Here is a 19,628-nt window from a genome sequence, read left to right as displayed (position 1 = left end):
GCCTCCCACTATCGCCCCATCGCTCTTACAAGTGCAGTTTGCAAAGTGATGGAACGCCTCGTAAATCGACGTTTAATGTGGTATTTAGAGACTCACAACAGTCTCTCCGCTAGTCAATATGGCTTTCGTAAGGGTCGTTCTACCATAGACCCCTTACTACGCTTGGATACGTATGTTCGTAATGCCTTTGCGAATAATCACTCAGTTATTGCCATATTTTTTGACCTTGAGAAGGCATATGACACAACTTGGAGGTATAATATTTTGGCCCAGGCCCATTCCTTAGGCCTCCGAGGCAATCTACCATCCTTCCTTAAGAACTTTTTAACTGACAGACATTTCCGTGTTCGAGTCAATAATGTTCTTTCCCCGGACTTCGTCCAAGCTGAAGGTGTCCCTCAGGGATGTGTTCTAAGCACAACACTTTTTCTCCTTGCTATAAATGATTTGGCCTCTGTTCTTCCACCCAATATTTGGTCATCACTCTATGTTGATGACTTCGCTATTGCTTGTGCAGGCGCTGACTGTCACCTTATTGCAGTTTCTCTCCAGCATGCGGTCGACCGTGTTTCCACTTGGGCCACCACACATGGGTTTAAATTTTCAAGTACCAAAACTCACCAAATTACTTTCACTAGACGCTCTGTTATCTCCGATCATCCTTTGTATCTCTATGGCTCCCCTATCCCCGAACGTGATAGTCAGGTTTCTAGGCCTTCTCTTTGACCGTCGGTTAACCTGGAAACCTCACATTACCTCTCTGAAGGCAACTTGTCACAGCCGGCTAAACCTTCTTAAAACCCTTGCTCATCTTTCCTGGGGAGCTGATCGTCGAACTCTGCTTCGCCTACATTCAGCCCTCGTTTTATCGAAACTCGATTATGGTGACCAGATTTATTCGCGGCCTCTCCTGCTACTCTCTCTAGCCTTAACTCTATCCATCACCAAGGCTTACGTTTGTGCCTTGGTGCTTTTCGCTCTTCCCCTGTTGAGAGCCTCTATACAGAAGCAAATGTTCCATCCTTGTCTGATCGCCGTGATGCCCATTGCCTTCGTTACTATGTACGCTCTCACGATCTACACAATCCTTCCATTTATAGAATGGTCACCGATATTAGTAGACATTCTTTATTCGTTCGCCGCCCCTGTTTGCTCCGTCCCTTTTCTCTTCGCCTACTTTCACTCTTGTCTTCCCTTCAGTTACCACCTTTATATGTTCATGTAGCATCTCACTTTTCCCTACCCCCCTGGGAAGTTCCAGCTGTTCGGGTCTGTTCTTTCTCACTCCCTTGCTCGAAAGCTCAACTGCCTACGGTGGCTTCCCGCTCTCTTTTTCTTGATCACTTCCACTCTCATTCTCATGCCACCGCTGTGTACACAGATGGCTCTAAGTCTTCAGACGGCGTCGGATTCGCAGCAGTGTTTCCGGACAGCGTCGTACGAGGGCATTTACTATCTTCAGCTAGCATTTTTACTGCTGAACTGTATGCCATTCTTGCAGCACTTATTCGTATCGCATCTATGCCTGTGTCATCATTTGTAGTAGTCTCAGACTCCCTTAGTGCTCTACAGGCTATACGAAAATTTGATACATCTCATCCCCTAGTTCTCCGTATCCAACTTTGGCTACGCCGTATCTCTACCAAACATAAAGATATTGTTTTTTGTTGGGTCCCTGGTCATGTCGACGTACAGGGCAATGAACAGGCAGACACTGCTGCGCGGTCAGCAGTATATGACCTACCAATTTCCTATCGAGGTGTTCCATTTCTGGACTATTTTGCTACAATAGCTACCCACCTTCGCACCCGTTGGCAACAACGTTGGTCAACTCTGCTCGGTAACAAACTTCATTCTATTAAACCGAGCATAGGTTACTGGCCGTCTTCTTGTCATCAGTGCCGAGGTTGGGAGACCACTCTCTCCCGCCTTCGCATTGGCCACACTCGTCTTACTCATGGGTATCTCATGGAGAGGCACCCTGTTCCTCTCTGTGAGCAGTGTCAAGTTCCAGTATCGATTAGCCACATTCTGTTAGACTGCCCTCTCTATCAACGAGCACGCAGAATTTACCTCCAACGTCGTCTTCGTTCTCCTACTCTCTCTTTACCTTCCCTTCTTGCTGATGGACCCTCCTTTAATCCTGACTCTCTCATTGACTTCTTGACAACGACTGATTTACTCCACAAACTCTGATGATACTTTTCGCACTCCCCTCAGCCCTTTCTGGTTCAGTCTCTTGCTGCCCTTTACCCTTTTACCATCCACTGCCCCGCTGTTATCCGTAACCTGTTGCTCATCCATCTCCCTTTTGCCACCTGATGCCCTCGCTTCCTTCCTGCCCTGCAGCGCTGTATAGTCCTTGTGGCTTAGCGCTTCTTTTTGATTATAATAATAATAATACAAACGGGGACACTTCTAAGTTTATCCCTTCTGACATGTCATTCACGAATACCAAAAACAGCACTGGTTCTAGGACTGACCTCTGTGGAACCCCGCTTGCCACAGGCGCCCACTCTGACACTTCGTCACGTACCATGACTCATTGTTGCCTCTGTCAGTATTCTCTAATACATTGCAGTGCCCTTCCTGTTATGCATGCCCGATCCTCTAGTTTTTCCACTAATCTCTAATGAGGAACTGTCGAAGGACGTCTTGCAGTCCAAGAAAACTCTATCTACCCACCCCTCTCTCTCGTCTTACTTCCATGATTACTGTGTACACACTCGCCTAGTTGTGGTTGCAGGGGTCAGTTCACAGCTCCTGGCCTTGCCTCTTCACTGGTTGCTACTAGATCACACTTCCTGCTCCACAAGCTTTATCATACTTCTTAAAGCTATGTATGAACCCTGTCTCCACTACATCACTTCTCATACTATTCCACTTCCTGTCAATTATGTGACTGAAGAAATACTTCATGATATCCCTGTGATTCATCAGAGTCGTCCCATCTCTGGAACATCCTCTGTCCACCTTGTCGATTCCTCTCGGTATTTTATCATATCCCCCCTCTCTCCTGTCCTCCAGTGTTGTCAGGTCGATTTCCCTTAATCTCTCCTCATAGGACATGCCTCTTAGCTCCAGGGCTAGTCTTGTTGCAAACCTATGTACTTTCTCTTGTTTCCTTACATGCTTGGCTAGGTGTGGGTTCCAAACTGGTGCTGCATATTCCAATGTGTTTGTGTTGTGCCAAATAAGTAAAATTGGTCAGAGTTTTTCAAATTAAGTCCTAAAATTTTCTCTTGTACATTTTAAGATATATTTTTTCATTTGTTAGTGTAAAAATTAATTTTGTACCAAAAGAACCTGAGAAGACTTATCTAACTTTTTTTTTTTTTTTTATTATTCGCCGGTATTCTCCCGGCCCGGGTCTTTTCCAAGTAGTGGTGACCCGGCCTTGGCTCCCTATCTGGGGAGTGTCTCGAGACTTAAGTCTCCCATGGGAGGAGGGACAAGTACCTCCTCATCTTTGGGACCAAGTGTCCCCAGGCCTAGCCACATTCCCCGCCCTCACGGGGCTCATAGGGAGAAGCTAGGCCTCTGGTCTGCCATCTACCCCGCCTCGAAGGGGCTCGTGGGGATGGCAGCCTTATGAGCTGCAGATGGTAGCAAGCTCAGGCCTATCTCTTATCTAACCTTATTATAACAAGTGCAATTTAATTTAGCCTAATCCAAGTAATTAACTTTTAGACAAGTTTACAATAATTTAATAATCAACAGACACAATGAAATATATATTTTTTTATAGGTTCAGAATTATTTTTGCTAAATTATTGCATACACAAATTTTCGCTTGCCTAATTCAGTGGTCCACCTTTGACACACTCCCTCTTCAACTTTTTGACAGCAACTGATTTATTACACAAACTTTGATAATCCTTCCTTTAGCACTCCTCACAACCCCTCCTAACTTTACCATTATTGGCATCTCCACCCTTATTTATTCTTATATCCTGCATCATTTCCTACCCAGCAGTGCTGCATGACCCTGGCAGATTTAGTGCTTCCTTTTGATTATAATAATACAATGGACCCTCGACCAACGGTGTTAATCTGTTCCAGAGAGCTTGTCCTTAGGTGAATTAATTTTCCCCACAAGAAATAATGGAAAGCCAAGTAATCTGTTCCAGACACCCAAAAGTATGAAAAAAAAAAAAAAAAAATTCACATGAAATACATTTTCCTACAGAAAAACAAGGATACATGCACAATAAGAGTAGCTTCTGGAGCCACATGCGGCTCAAGAGTCGCAGTGTGCCCACATCTGTATATGCACATTATTGCCAACAGTACTTTGCATTATTGAATGTTATTGCACTAGCCTCACTTCACAGGATGCTATATATCTACAGAAATTTTGCTATGCAAATCACTCGGTGCTGTACGACTCTTGTGGGCTTATTTTGAGTCTTCTCAAGGAAGAGGTGCCTTGGTGCCAGTGAGGGGCTCTTGATCCAAGGAATGGGACTTCTCCCCTTCTTTGAATTGAACCCAAATGCCTCTCATTCCCAGCCAGTAGATAACCACTGTGGGTTTAGCGCTTTCTCCTAATAAAATAATAAATACCTGTTGCCTCTTCCTTACTGCTTAACTTGGTTTACATGATCCTTTGATTAGCTAAGAAACTATCTAACTGGCCCAGTTTGGCATTTTCTATAAGTATAAATAGTGGGCCTTGTTTTTAATCTCCACCGGGGATAATTTGGACACTGCCCTGAGTAACTAGCAGCAGCATCAGTGACTGAGGTAAATAAGAACATAGGTTTGAGGCATAACTCTACTGCTCACTCGTCACAAAGCAACAGTTTCATGGGCCAGTGTGTAACACCTGCGTAGCACTTTAAAGAGTTCAGGGAAAAGTATTTTATTAAGATGTTGGTTATAACTATGACCATAATTTTTAAAGGGGTGGACTGGTAAGCCAGTGGAAGGCCTCGGCCAGATGACCAAAAGCTCCAATGACGGATCATTATTTCACTAATACCCGCATCAGGAAACACTTGTCCTGTTTCCTGACGGACCTTACCTTACCCAAGTATTTTATTAAACTTTTTCTCCTGCCACAGGTTGTGAGGTAGACTGGTGTGGGCAGCATGGGCCGTGGAGTGGAGATGACAGGCTGTGGCAAGTTTGTCCGCTTCCTCATGTTCGCTATCAACTTTATTATTTGGGTCTGTAGCTACACTAGCTTTTCGCCAGTATTTTGTATATAATGTACAACCCCAGAGTAGTTTCATAATTAAAATTAGTATACAGTGGACCCCCGCATAACAATCACCTCCGAATGCGACCAATTATGTAAGTGCATTTGTATGTGTATGTTTGGGGGTTTGAAATGGACTTATCTACTTCACAATATTCCTTATGGGAACAAATTCGGTCAGTACTGGCACCTGAACATACTTCTGGAATGAAAAAATATCGTTAACCGGGGGTCCACTGTATAGGTAATTAGGTTGGGGGGGGGGGTTGAAGGTTTGAAAAATAAACATTTTAAATAAATTCTATTTGTACTTAAATTTCAATAATATTTTATTTCTATTTAATTGTCCATAATATGAAGTGGGAAAATTAAACTAGTATATTAATGCTGTCAGTGTCCTGTTGCATTTTGAAGGTTTGAAAAAAAAAAAAATAATGGGAAGTTTTTTCTTTATTTTGCAGGTATCGAGCATAGTAATATTAGTGTTAGGAATATGGACAGTTGCGGACCGACCATACTTAGAGCGGCTGCTGGGAAGTGAAATGTACATGACAGCTGCTTATATTCTTATTGGCACTGGCTGTGTCACATTCTTCGTCTCTTTTCTTGGGTGCTTTGGTGCCCTCAGAGAAGTTAAATGTATGCTGCTCACTGTAAGCATTTGAACTAGTTTCCATTTCTTACATGATTTTTAATAGTTTACAAGAGACACAAGAGCTGTGGTTCTGTGCCCCACATCCCTAGGAAATGTTTGATTAATGTTGCACCCCCTACAAAAGTAATCTCTCACTTGCCTAAAATGCAAATATAAATTAAGGTATTAGAAAAGATTTGGTAAAATAAAAAGAATTGTGCTCTTCATAAGGACACTGTTGCACCCCCTGAAATGCCATCTCTCACCCCCTGGAGGTGTGTGCACCCCTAGTTGGTAACCCCCTGCATTAGAATTCATTTTTTCTATTAGTAATGATAAATAACATTACAGCATAAAGAAAACTATTAGTAATAAAGTTTAATTATAATTTTCTTTCCTCAGTATTTTATTGTTGTTCTGCTGCTCTTCATAATCCTCCTGATTGGTGGCATCCTTGGCTACGTTTTTAAGGACAAAGCTAGGATCAACATGAACCATGCAATGTTGAATGCCATGAAAGAGTACAAGATTGATTCTGATTCTCCATACACCAAAGCTTGGGATGAAACTCAACAAGCAGTAAGTTATTTTTTAAATTAAAATGATTAAGGATTTTAAAAAATCAGCACAGAAAACCAGATAGTTGAATGGACATAAAATTTGGTAAAACATTAAGGTAATAAAATGAAATGACTGGTGCTTAGGCTAGATAATCTGCATGCATTATTCTAGCAAGTGCACCTAAGGCAACATATGAGGGTAATCTCAAAGGAAACTCTTCTCTTCCCCCCCTCCAATCATAAATGATACCTGTATCTCAACACTAGCCCTCTGTACCTAGATACACGCAAGAGGAATAAATATTTCATGACTGTCATAAAACTAATACTGAAAAATGTTTTAAATAAAAAAAAAAAAACTGCAGATATCTTTATTTACTACAAGTACATGTATGTGGTATAGCTGGCATCGATGACATACTACTATATAAAAAGCCCCCTTGGTATGCTGAGCATTTTGGGCAAATTAGATCAGTGTCCCAGGATGCGACAGACACCAGTCAACTAACACCCAGGTACCCATTTTACTGATGGGTGAACATAGACAAAAGTTATAAAGAAACATGCCCAACGTTGCTACCCTGGCTGGGAATATAACCCAGACCCTCTGTGTGAAGCGAGAGGTTTAGTCACCGGGTGATGAAATATGAAATACTCTTCAAAGAACATGCCTCTTTAACGTTTACGATCAAATGTAAAGCTGGCTGAAATTAATTTTTTCGAATAATTTTTTTTAATATTTCTCCAATAGAATTATTCTTTCAACAAACCAGTCATATCCCACCCAGGCTGTAGAATTATAATTAGTATTTAATGCAGAAATTAATACTTTAATTTTAATTAGTGTTAAGTATGCATGTATGTGGATGTATGGGTATATTAATACATAAGAGTTGATATTTAAAGTGTCCAGGACTGATTTTTCATGATAGGTTCTCTAGTTAAAAGAAAGTGAAAGCTCAGTAAAATGGTACTGAAAGACCAACTTGCAAGATAGGCCAACCAGCACACAACTGGCATATTGGTAGTGCCTTATGTTTGGTATACATTAATCATACTTAAGTGGGGATTAAGTTGTATTTTGTAGTGCTAATGTAGCAACTGATAAGTTTAAACTTTAAAACCTCAATTAAAAAACTTTTCAATTAACCTGAGCATTTCAATCTTATTTCTAGCTACTCTTGTAAAAGCAAATACTTTGTGCCTGCTATACAGTTTGACTCTAGTTTGAGGGCCGGATACATTAGGTGTTCAGTGTTGAAGCATGCTAGTACAGGGGTCCCCCAGTGAATGAGATGCATTTCTGAAAATAGTTTGGAAACCAATATTCTAATCTGCAAACTAGTTTTTCTATGAAAGCCTATTGTCTAAGACTAACTAACCTTGGTGTAGGTGCTGTACCATGAAAGTGGTAAATGAGTAAAGGATGTATCTTAAGTCAAATCATAAGCAGATAATAAACTCCATATCTGAATAATGAATAAACATGTATTTAGTCTTGTGATAAGCTTTACCATTTTTATTTTTTAGATGAAATGCTGTGCCATAGCACATCAAGAGGAATGGCCAACAAATAACAAGGAATTTTCAATGTCTAATCTCCACGTTCCAAAATCGTGCTGTAAAAAAGATGACACTTCAGGAGAGGTGAGGCATGTTTTATTCACTAGTCTTAACACTGTTTGTCCTCCAGTGGGTAATCGCCCTGATCAGATTTGGAGACGGAGGTTTGTGAGCAATTAATTTATTAAATGAACGCGTAAGAGACTAAAAATATTACCTACTAGAAAATTTGTGAAGTACCAAGGTGCAGTGGACCCTCGCTTTACGATCAGCTCCCAATGCGACCAATTATGTAAGTGTATTTATGCAAGTGCGTTTGTACGTGTATGTTTGGGGGTCAGAAATGGACTAATCTAATTCACAATATTCCTTATGGGAACAAATTCGTTCAGTACTGGCACCTGAACATACTTCTGGAATGAAATAATATCGTAAACCGGGGGTCCACTGTATAAGAATACTTTGGAAAAGTAATATTACAAATGTAATGTGTACTTGGAGAAAACTGAAATTTCTGGGTAAACATGTTTAGGCTTAATTCTTTCATAATTTTTGGTCAAGTGATTGAAATCAGTGGAACACATTGAAAGATGGCCGTTAATTGGAAACATTTGCTGTAATAGTTGACAAATTATAAATCCTACATTTGAATTTATAAGCTTGATACCACTCAATGTGAATGCAAAGGAGGCTAAATATATTAAAAAGGTCTACAGTTGTCCAATTAGGACAGTATGAATTTGAATGCATCATAATGAGGCTGAAAAGGGTAATGAAATGGCATGTATAGATGGTGTAAATGTTATACAGGTCGGCCATCACTAATCTGGCAATCAGTTATTCAGTTCCATCAGTAATCTGACACTAATTTTGGCTAGCATAACTTCAAATTTCATCATTATATGGACTCAGAAATTGTGCAGATGGTTGCAAATCCACAGCAGCAAGCCAGTGGAGGAGAAAGCAGTGAGGAGGATGTAGCAGAAAGTCTCTAGTGATAGGTTAAGTGTATTCTAACCTAACCTCTCTGTAATCCGGCAAACTCCTTAATCCGGTACACTACAGGTCCCAGTGATGCCGGATTAGTGATGGTTGACCTGTACATGCATGAAGAAACTTGTTGTACTTAAATTATAAAAGATAGTAGTAATGTTTTTAAAATATTCTAATGGCACTTCTAAAATGTCACTATTTTAACATTTAATTAAACTAATGAAAGGTGGTGAAATATGAAATACTCTTCAAAAACATGCCTCTTAAACATTTACAATCAAATGTAAAGCTGGCCGAAATTTTCTTCTTCGAATAATTTTTTTTAATTCTCCTGCAGAATTTTCAACAAACTGGTCATATCCCACTGAAGTTGTAGAATTATAATCCGTATTTAATGCAGAAATTAATACTTTAATTTTGAAATTTTATTTTACATATTTTGATAATGGGGGAAAACTTTTTTTTTTTCAAAATGGTATAACATTTGAAAGTTTAATTTTTAAGTATATTTACTTAAATTTATTAAGGGTTTATCTGGTAATAGAATAATTTAAAAATTTCAGATGCTGGACTGTCAGAGAAATCCCACAAAGGAAAATTCTTACACTGAAGGCTGCTTCTCCAAAGCGATCAGTTTTGTGGAAAATCATGCGCTTATTATTGGAGTTGTTGGTATTGCAGTTGCAGTCATCACGGTAAGCACATCTGAAAAAGGAGCCCCCTCCCCCTCGTTCTTATTTTCTTTAATTGTGAATTTGTAACTGTTAAATGTTTTAATGTGCTGCAAAGTAATGTTGCAAAAATTAGAATTGCAAGTTAGTAATTGCAGCTGGTATGCTAGTGTTTGCTGTCATTGGCTATGGTAACACTACCTGGTCCTATTTTAAACTGTTGTGCCACTGGTTTTATCCCTCCCCGTTTTCTCATTGCTTACTCATTCTTTCCATTGGGTCTTGTATTCAGGGAATGCTAGCCCCAAAGGGGTCGTACAACATTTGGGCTTTTTCACATGTCTTCCTGTGCACTTGATTTGCAGGTGCTTGCTGAGGGCAGGCATAATTCTCGTGCAATTAGTACTGTCTCAAGTATTGTTTGTGTAACCTTGGGTGGAAGCCTGTGGTTGGTTGGTTGGTTGGTTGGGTGGTCCTCAGCCTGGGGTAGGAATGTGTGGCTAGTCATTCACCCAAACTGTTACCTTAATCCTGCCACTGCATAAGGTATCTCTTGACTTAAATGTAATGTGTGGGGGTTGCCTCTGCTCTGGAAAGCTTTCCCTTCTCCTCCCTATCACTGGATATTTGGGTGACTAACATCCTGATAACATTTTTTTGGCCTAAATGTGATCCTTGTTTGAATTAGATTCCTGAGATTTAAGGAAGAGGTCATTATCCAGAGATCTCCCAGCTTCCCCACCAAGTGCACTGCTGGAGTTGCTTCAATAGATGGTCGATCATGTTACAGAGGTACTAAAGTTCCTTGAATGTCGGAGATCAGCTACAGAGCACAAGGGTGTGGGGGGGCCCCTGTTGGTTCCTGGGTCACATTGAGTCCTGGGAAAGGAAAAGTGTACAGACTTGAGTTCGTGTTCAGCAGATTGCAGGCATTTATCTGCCCTCCAACATGAATTTACTAATGAACTTGTATTTTGAGGATTGGGGGGCATGCATCTTATTAATAGCCACATGTTAGCAGGTCCTACTGTTCCTGCTTAATAGCTTGTGGCATGCAGCTGACAGGGAAGACATTTTAACCCTTGTACCACAGCTTGTGCCTTTTGCAGACATTTTTATGATTAACACATTGGCCGAGTCCCCCCCCCAAGGCAGGGTGGCCTGAAAAAAGGGAAACTTTCATCATTCACTCCATCACTGTGTTGCCAGAGGTGTGCTTTACACTACAGTTTATAAAACTACAATATTAACACCCCTCCTTCAGAGTGCAGACACTGTACTTCCCATCTCTAGGACTTTAGTCCAGCCTGCCGGTTTCTGTGAATCCCTTCATAAATGTTACTTTGCTCACACTCCAGCACTTAAAGTATTAAAAACCACTTGTCTCTATTCACTCCTATCAAATACGCTCGTGCATGCTTGCCGGAAGTCCATGCCCCTCACACACACAACCACCTGTACCCCCTCCCTCCAACCTTTCCTAGGCTGACCCCTACCCTGCCTCCACTACAGATTTATACACTCGAAATCGTTTCGTTCCATTCTCTACATGTCCGAACTACCTCAACAACCCTTCCTCAGGCATCTGGACAACAGTTTTGGCAATCCCGCACCTCCTAACTTCCAAACTACGAATTCTCTGCATTATATTCACACTACACATTGCCCTCAGACATGACATCTCCACTGCCTCCAGCCTTCTCCTCACCGCAGCATTCATCACCCATGCTTCACACCCATATAAGAGTGTTGGTAAAACTATACTCTCATACATTCCCCTCTTTGCTTCCAAGGACAAAGTTCTTTGTCTCCACAGACTCCTAAGTGCACCACTCACCCTCTCCCCCTCGTCAATTCTATGATTCGCCTCATTTTTCATAGACCCATCTGCTGACACGTCCTCTCTAAATATCTAAATACATTCACCCCCTCCATACTCTCCATCCAATCTGATATCCAATCTTTCATCACCTAATCTGTGTTATCTTTGTAATCTTATTTCCTATGTTCACTTCTAATTTTCTTTTACATACCCTACCAAATTCATCCACCAACCTCTGCAACTTCTCTTCAGAATCTCCCAAGAGCAGTGTCATCAGCAAAAAGCAGCTGTGACAACTCCCACTTTGTGTTTATTTATCTTTTAACTCCACACCTCTTGCCAAGACCCTTGCATTCACTTCTCCTACAACCCCATCTATAATTATGTTGAAGAACCACAGTGACATCACACATCCTTGTCTAAGCCTACTTTTACTGGGAAATAATCTCCCTCTATCCTACATATTCTAACCTGAGCCTCACTATCCTTGTAAAAACTCTTCACTGCTTTGTTACCTACCTCCTATACCATACACCTGCAACATCTATCATATTGCACCCCCATCCACCCTATCATGTGCCTTTTCCAAATCCATAAATGCCACAAAAACCTCTTCACTGTAAACACTTGGTCTACACACCCCCTACCTTTCCTAAAGCCTCCTTGTTCATCTGCTATCCTACTCTCCATCTTACTCTAATTCTTTCAATAACTCGACCATACACTTTACCAGGTATACTCAACAGACTTATCCCCCTATAATTTTTGCACTCATTTGTCCCCTTTGCCTTTATACAAAGGAACTATGCATGCTCTGCCAATCCCTAGGTACCTTACCCTCTTCCATACATTTATTAAATAGCACCAACCACTCCAAAACTATAACCCCACCTGTTTTTAACATTTTTATCTTTATCCCATCAATCCCAGCTGCCTTACCCTTTCATTCTACCCACTGCCACATGAACTTCCCCCACATTCTCAACTAGCTCTTCATTCCTACAAGATGTTATTCCTCCTTGCCCTATACACAAAATCACAGCTTCCCTATCCTCATCAGCATTTAACAATTCCTCAAAATATTCCCTCCATCTTCCCTATACCTCTAACTTGCCATTTATTAACTCTTCTCCTATTTTTAACTGACAAATCCATGTTTCCTAGGCTTCCTCAACTTGTTAATCTCACTCCAAAACTTTTTCAACAAAATTTGTTGATAACATCTCGCCCACTCTCTCATTTGCTCTTTTTACATTGCTTCACCACTCTTAACCTCTCTCTCTCCATATACTCTTCCCTCCTTGCATCACTTCTTTGTAAAAACCTCTCATATGCTAACTTTTTCTCCCTTACTACTCTTTACATCATTCCACCAATCGCTCCTCTTCCCTCCTGCACCTACTTTCCTGTAACCACAAACTTCTGCTGAACACTAACACTACATTTTTAAACCTACCCCATACATCTTTGACCCCATTGCCTATACTCTCACTAGTCCATACATCCTCCAATAGTTGTTTATATCTTACCCTAACTGCCTCGTCTTTTAGTTTATAAACCTTCACCTCTTACTTGATGCTTCTATTTTCTTTGTATCCCATCTACCTTTTACTCAATATAGCTACAACTAAAAAGTGATCTGCTATATCTGTGGTCCCTCTATAAACATGTACATCCTGAAGTCTACTCAGTCTTTTATCTACTAATACATAGTCCAACAAACTGCTGTCATTATGACCTACATCATATCTTATATACTTATTTATCCTCTTTTTCTTAAAATGTGTTACCTATAACTCAACCGCTTTCTATACAAAGTTCAATCAAAGGGCTCCCATTATCATTTACACCTGGCACCCCAAACTTGCCTACCACACCCCCTCTAAATGTTTCTCTTACTTTAGCATTTAGGTCCCCCTACCACAATTACTCCCACTTGGGTCAAAGGTTCCTATACATTCACTTAACATCTCCCAAAATCTCTCTCTCCTCTACACTCCTCTCTTCTCCAGGTGCACACACACTTATGACCCACTTTTCACATCCAACCCCTTTTTTAATTCACATAGTCCTTGAATTTACACATTTATATTCCCTCTTCTCCTTCCATAACTGATCCTTCAACATTATTGCTACCCCTTCCTTAGCTCTAACTCTGATACTGCTGACTTAATTCCATTTATTTCTCCCCATTGACACTCCCTACCCCCTTCAGCTTTGTTTCGCTTAGGACCAGGACATCCAACTTTTCATTCATAATAATAGCAATCATCTGTCATCCACACTACATCCATGCACATTCAAACATCTCAGTTTTATATATTTTTTTTTTTTTTTTTTTTTTTTAGTAAATGTTTACAGAAGAGGTTACTAGCCCATTGCCCCCGGTATTCTAGTCGCCTCATACAACACACACGGCTTATGGAGGAAAGATTCTTTTCCACTTCCCCATGGACAATAGAGGAAATAAAGAACAAGATCTATTTAGAAAAAAAAAAAAAAACCTAGATGTATGTATATATGTGCATGCGTGTTTGAGACATGACACCAGCAATCCTACCATCATGTAAAACAGTTACAAGTTTTTGTTTTGCAGACATGATTTTTATAATTACTGGGGTACCTGTAGGGATCTCTAAACTTTCAGCAGTACCTTTCCATTTAAAATTTAATGGGTGTAACGGGTTATTTTAATTTAGTTTGATCATATTAGTATCTATATTCATGAAAGTAGTGTGCTTGTGTTGTATAACATTTTACATTTCTAAGAGCATTGAATAAATCTTGGTTCCTCCCTTTATATGCTTAATAGTTATATCATGGCAGGTAAAGTTATTTATTATTATAATCAAAAAGAAGCGCTAAGCCACAAGGACTATACAGCAGGTAAAGTGAAGAGGTACCTGGCTGCATTCATATTAAAAGATTATCTTGTAAAATATAATCTTGTGCTTGTCAGGGATTAAATGTTCAATGACTGTATTTTAATTATGTAGGTAATCCATAATTTTTTCTGCATATGCAGTAAAATATATTTATATTTTAACATTTCTCTCTCAGGTTCTTGGACTCGTATTGTCAATTGTTCTGTTCAAGATGATAGACTGAGCTTCAAATGCTACACTGTTGGTGTTGAAGAGCCTTGCAAAATGGTAAAAATCAGTTTAGTTTAAAAATATCTTCGTAACGCCTTTGAGGTATGGATTATACTGAGGTAATGTTTGCTGAAATGTCTGTGAACAGTGGGTTGCTTGTACAAAAATATTAAATTGCTGCATTTTGGCTACTGAAGCATTTCTCTTCATATTCCCAGCAGACATCCTGAAATTCGTCTATAGATTCAGATGGCTCTGCTAAAAGCATTCTATACAGTACAGAAACCTTCATATTCTTGGAAAAAATTTCTTGAAATAATGAAAAGATAAATATTCAGAAATAGATAATTTTACCGTCTTGAACTAAATGAAAAAACTTTAGAATGCAGATTTAGATTATTATAAGTAAGCTTTTGGGAGTGTTGCTACTGTACACTGCCCAATATTTTAATTTGCACAAAGGAGTTTTTCAGTACTATAGCTAAAATGTCAGAAATAATGTACATACACTACCCTAGTCCAGATGTATTTTTCCTCCCTGAAGTTCTGTATACAAAGTTTTTTTTTTTTTTTATATATATATACAAAGTTTGTGTGATTGTAAAGGTTTAGGAACCTTTTTTTTCTTACTCCATTTTACATATGTAATCGATTAAAATTTATAAACGTATGTTTTTTAGCTCCTGGTCTCATCACATTTGAGGTCTTAAACAATTGAGTCAAGTTAGGAGCAAAGAATGTGTATATATATTTTTTTTATTTATCACACTGGCTGATTCCCACCAAGGCAGGGTGGCCCAAAAAAGAAAAACTTTCACCATCATTCACTCCATCACTGTCTTGCCAGAAGGGTGCTTTACACTACAGTTTTTAAACTGCAACATTAACACCCTTTTTAATAGTAATCCACTGCCATTTCCCAGTCTTTCTAGCACTTGAATAGCTGAGCAAAGGACATAGTACTATTCTTTTTTTAAGCTATTGGGATAAATCTAAATTTTTGGCAAGTTTTATGGATGGATGCATATAAGCAAAATTGGTATTTGTGCTAATAAGCACAACAAAGTACATTCATCTAGTTTATCATTTGTAGTCTCCTAAATGAGTGATGTCAACCGTCTTGTGTAGGTGTTTGTGTAACCTGTAAAAAGGACTTTCACTATAGGAAAAAATTATTACCAGTGGATGTTTAGTATTGATCTATAAAATGCAGAATGAAGGGTACTTGGTTTGTATTCATACACAATACAATAAAGGTGAATTTGCTATTTTGTTGGTGAATTCACTATTGTAAGGTAGTTGCATATGGTAATTTAAATTTTCATAAGTTTAATGACATGTACCTTTTTGGTTTCCCATTCTCTGATAGTTCTAGCTCCTGGGATTTTTTTTTTTCTCCTACTTGGCAGGTGTCTAGCTTCTTTTGATTGATGCTCTTTAACCCTTAAAGGCTGTTTCTTGGATGCTCGGCAAAGACTCTTGATTCATGGAAATGCAAACATCTTTCCTGGATCAACCCTGATTACCTTTCATTCTCCATGCACTCCAACTTCTATGGGTTTTCCAAAAAAAAAAATTGATAAAATACAAACTTCATAGCTCCACTTATGCAAGCACAGGTACCAACTTTATTGAAAATTTCTGTGAAAGTGCAAAATTCTTTCATCAAAAATCTCTCCTTATGAATGGTTGCCTACAACTGCATTTGTCATATACTTTCCAAATTTATATATTTGGACTTAAAAAACAAACTAATGCTGGTTCATCTTCATTATTATTATTATAATCAAGGGGGAAGCGCTAAACCCGGATGATTATACAGCGCCTGGGGGGGGGGGGATGTGGAAGGCATTCAGGCTTAATTCGGGGAACTGGAGCACAGTGGTTCATCTTCAGTAAGTGGAAATTAACTAAATCTAAATCTTACATGTGATAAGCCTGTGACTGATTTACTTTAAGTTGGTAATGTTTTGTTCTAGTCAGTATTGTGCCGCAACAGTAAGTTTACAGACTCACGGAAGGCTCGGATATTTTGTTTGCTTTCATTCCGTTCTCACTGGGTACCTTTCAATTTGTTTCAGCTCTTGAGTAAACATTTAGTAAATTTTGAATGTAGAGCAGACTCTGAAATTTCTAGATAATATTGAAGCTGTTTGTACATAAATGTCAAATTTTGAAACCCCATGAACCAGAGCCAACTGACCTCTCAACATATCGGGAATGTGCATAAATATTGTGAAGTAATATTCTTGAAAGTTAGTATAATCCTGTGATCGAACTAGCAAATTTCCTTAAATAACTAAGAAATTTTTTTTAAGAATTAACAATGTACAAAAAAATTTCTTCATGGCAGTTGTCAGTCTTTTACCACTGCAGTTTTGTCTACAGTACATGTGCAGAAAATATGGCAGATGCTATGGGAGAACTTGACAATCAATAATCGTACACTGCAGTCAAGTTATGAGTTAGACATTGTAAAGCCTGATATTGAAAGTGGGAAATGGGCTTCTCTCCTGGGATGTCAGTATCAGCTGATCTTTAACATGCATGATAAAATTTTATGGATCTTAAAATTACTAAATCAAAAAGTTTTAGGAATGGAGTAGAAATCTGATCTACTTAATAAATTTTATATAGGGTAAATTTAGATATGCAAATTAGATACTTGAATTCAGTAATGTTTTCTATGCTGTGATGTAATGACTGGTGTGCAATTTTTCTTGTATGGTGACCTCACCTTGAATAAACAATCATAAGTGAAAGAAATTTGAAAGTAAAGAGGCACTAAATTCCATTCTGAACCCTTATCAAGGTAAACTGAATTGTTCCATTTCCAGTTTGTTCATTAGTTTTGACTTCATCTATTCTTGTCTTGTGCATGTACACATTTACTCTTTGTAACCCTCTTACTCTACTCTGATACCGTGTATTAACATGGTAACTATTGTAGATTTGTAAGAATTTTTTTTTTTTTTTTTTTTTAATACCTGTGACTTGGGTAAGTTAAGAAGTTGCCAAGGCTTTTGTAATGTTTACAGATCGTGTGCCTAGCCCCATTGAGGATATCACAATTACACGAGACGATAACTTGGGCGTTTTACATTTTGTGCTATAAAAGTGAAACAAAATCTTGATGCTTTCGTGGGATTAGTGATAACTCCATGCCAGACATTGTGGGATTGACCCTCAACTATAAATGTTAATTATTTGCTATTGTGGAGTGTTTCATGCATGTGTACACAGTACATGTCCTAGGGTATATGTACTTTATTTTTACACCTTTTTAAATGTTTGTCAAAGCAGTAACACTTACTTTTTTTTTTTTTTTCAACTGAACTTTATTAAAATGTGATTTTGTTCCAAAGTTTTAAATCTGTTTTAAACTGTCCCATTTGAAATCATACATAATTTAAAAAATCTACACATCTTAAGGCTTTCTTAAAGGGTATATTTACATATTTTTGTGAACCTGTGATGAAATTTTTGTGGTCATAACTGTTTGCTTACCATACACTAAAGGTATTGTAAATCTGTGGAAAATCCTTTATTAAAGAGCTGCAAAAAAAATTAGTTGTAGGTACAGTATGTAAAGTATTGATTAGTTTAAATTGCAGCACATGTTAAATAGATTTTCTTAACTTTCTGAACATTCTGTAAAATTTCTAATTAAAAATTGGTATTTCATTTCAGTACTGTGCACCATGTTTTCAGTTACTAGTCAGTTGAGAAGTATTAAAAAAAAAAAAAAATCCTTTGCTTCTCAGTGTGAGGGAACCTTCTACACAGCCATGCAACTCGTCACAGCTGTAAGGAAGAAACTTGTATCTCTTGGCTTAAGTTGGTCAAGCGTGTCTAGTAATGGTCTTATGAAAGACTTGCTGTTCACAAGTAAAGTTGAAAACCTCCCATAAAATACTTATCTCCGATTTATACAAGGGGATCATGAAAGTTCTCGGTGCTGAATAATCTACTCGATAGATGATATTCTAAAGTTAGGTTTATAGAAATTTTAATTTAAATTATTTTTATAACTACAGTTTTCAGAAAAATAAGGATTGATAACTACAGCATTTTGACTGAACACCATAGGACAGTGTTTTTTTTTTTTTATAGCCAGAAGGAAGATATTGGAAATATAGCAACAATTCTGTGTAATATGCTTTGCCAATTTTAGGTACTGTATGATTTTTAAAGTACAGCAATACTGTAATGAAAGTTTTCATATTAAGTCATAATTTGGAAAATAACAAACTTCAGTTGATTGCAACATCAGATAACTTCTTTGCAGGGGAAATAACTGGTAAATGTTTATTGCCATAAAGTTGCTTGTACTGCAAGTGTAGCTGTACCCATTATATAAAATACTGTGTGTACATTGTGCACTATGTACTTAATGTGTGCAGTATTGATTTAGACTGGGGGGGGGGGATTATCTGGAGTTTATCTGGAGAGAGTTCCGGGGGTCAACGCCCCCGCGGCCCGGTCTGTGACCAGGCCTCCTTAGGTCAGTGTCCCAGGATGCGACCCACACCAGTCGACTAACACCCAGGTACCCATTTTACTGATGGGGAACATAGACAACAGGTGGAAGGAAACACGTCCAATGTTTCTACTCTGGCTGGGAATCGAACCCAGGCCCTCACCGTGTGAAGCGAGAGCGTTAACCACCAGGCCACCAGAGTGGAGAAATTTTAATACAGCAGATAAAATCGATGCTATAAGATGCAACAACCTGGCAGTCTCCAGTTTTGCTAGTGTGAAACTATATAATCTTTCTTTAATTTATATTCCACTTAGCCATCTTAAATTGTTTTAGAAAAGTTTAGCACTGTATGAATGTAATTGTCAATATCAAGTTTAGATAATTTCATTCATTTGGTGATCCTGTATTGAAAAATACCAAAATTGCATATACTAGAGGAAATTGTAATTTTTTTTGTTGTAATAAAAAAATTTGTACACATCACTGCAGTAATAAGATTAAATATTGCCCTTAACATCCATTGAGCAAATTTAAATTTTTTACTCTTTTTGATATCTATACAATGTGAAATAAATGTTAAAAGAATCACTGTTTCCAAGCCTTT

At 38.5% G+C, this 19,628-nt stretch overlaps 2 protein-coding genes across 5 annotated transcripts in view; one reads left to right on the top strand and one right to left on the bottom strand.

Moving 5' to 3' along the window:
* The window catches only part of Tsp74F (Tetraspanin 74F), a 177,124-nt gene extending 157,515 nt beyond the window's left edge, over positions 1-19,609 (top strand). For 3 of the 4 annotated variants that reach the window (XM_070085889.1, XM_070085888.1, XM_053773694.2), the window contains exons 2-8: positions 5,067-5,171; positions 5,665-5,856; positions 6,240-6,416; positions 7,928-8,044; positions 9,517-9,648; positions 14,507-14,598; positions 18,232-19,609. In XM_070085889.1, coding sequence (XP_069941990.1) covers positions 5,094-5,171; positions 5,665-5,856; positions 6,240-6,416; positions 7,928-8,044; positions 9,517-9,648; positions 14,507-14,554 — 744 coding nt within the window. In that variant the 5' untranslated portion in view covers positions 5,067-5,093 and the 3' untranslated portion in view covers positions 14,555-14,598; positions 18,232-19,609. The remainder of the gene's footprint in view (positions 1-5,066; positions 5,172-5,664; positions 5,857-6,239; positions 6,417-7,927; positions 8,045-9,516; positions 9,649-14,506; positions 14,599-18,231) is intronic. The other variant, XM_053773695.2, reaches the window with a different exon arrangement.
* Positions 6,756-19,628, bottom strand: part of ND-30 (NADH:ubiquinone oxidoreductase core subunit S3) — a 58,409-nt gene continuing 45,536 nt past the window's right edge. The window contains exon 8 of the mRNA XM_053773693.2: positions 6,756-10,503. The gene's annotated coding sequence lies outside the window, so the exon portion shown is untranslated. The remainder of the gene's footprint in view (positions 10,504-19,628) is intronic.

The sequence above is a fragment of the Cherax quadricarinatus genome, chromosome 17, assembly GCF_038502225.1.
Source record: "Cherax quadricarinatus isolate ZL_2023a chromosome 17, ASM3850222v1, whole genome shotgun sequence".
NCBI classification, from domain to species: Eukaryota; Metazoa; Arthropoda; class Malacostraca; order Decapoda; family Parastacidae; genus Cherax; species Cherax quadricarinatus.
This window is presented reverse-complemented; position numbering and strand designations above follow the sequence as displayed.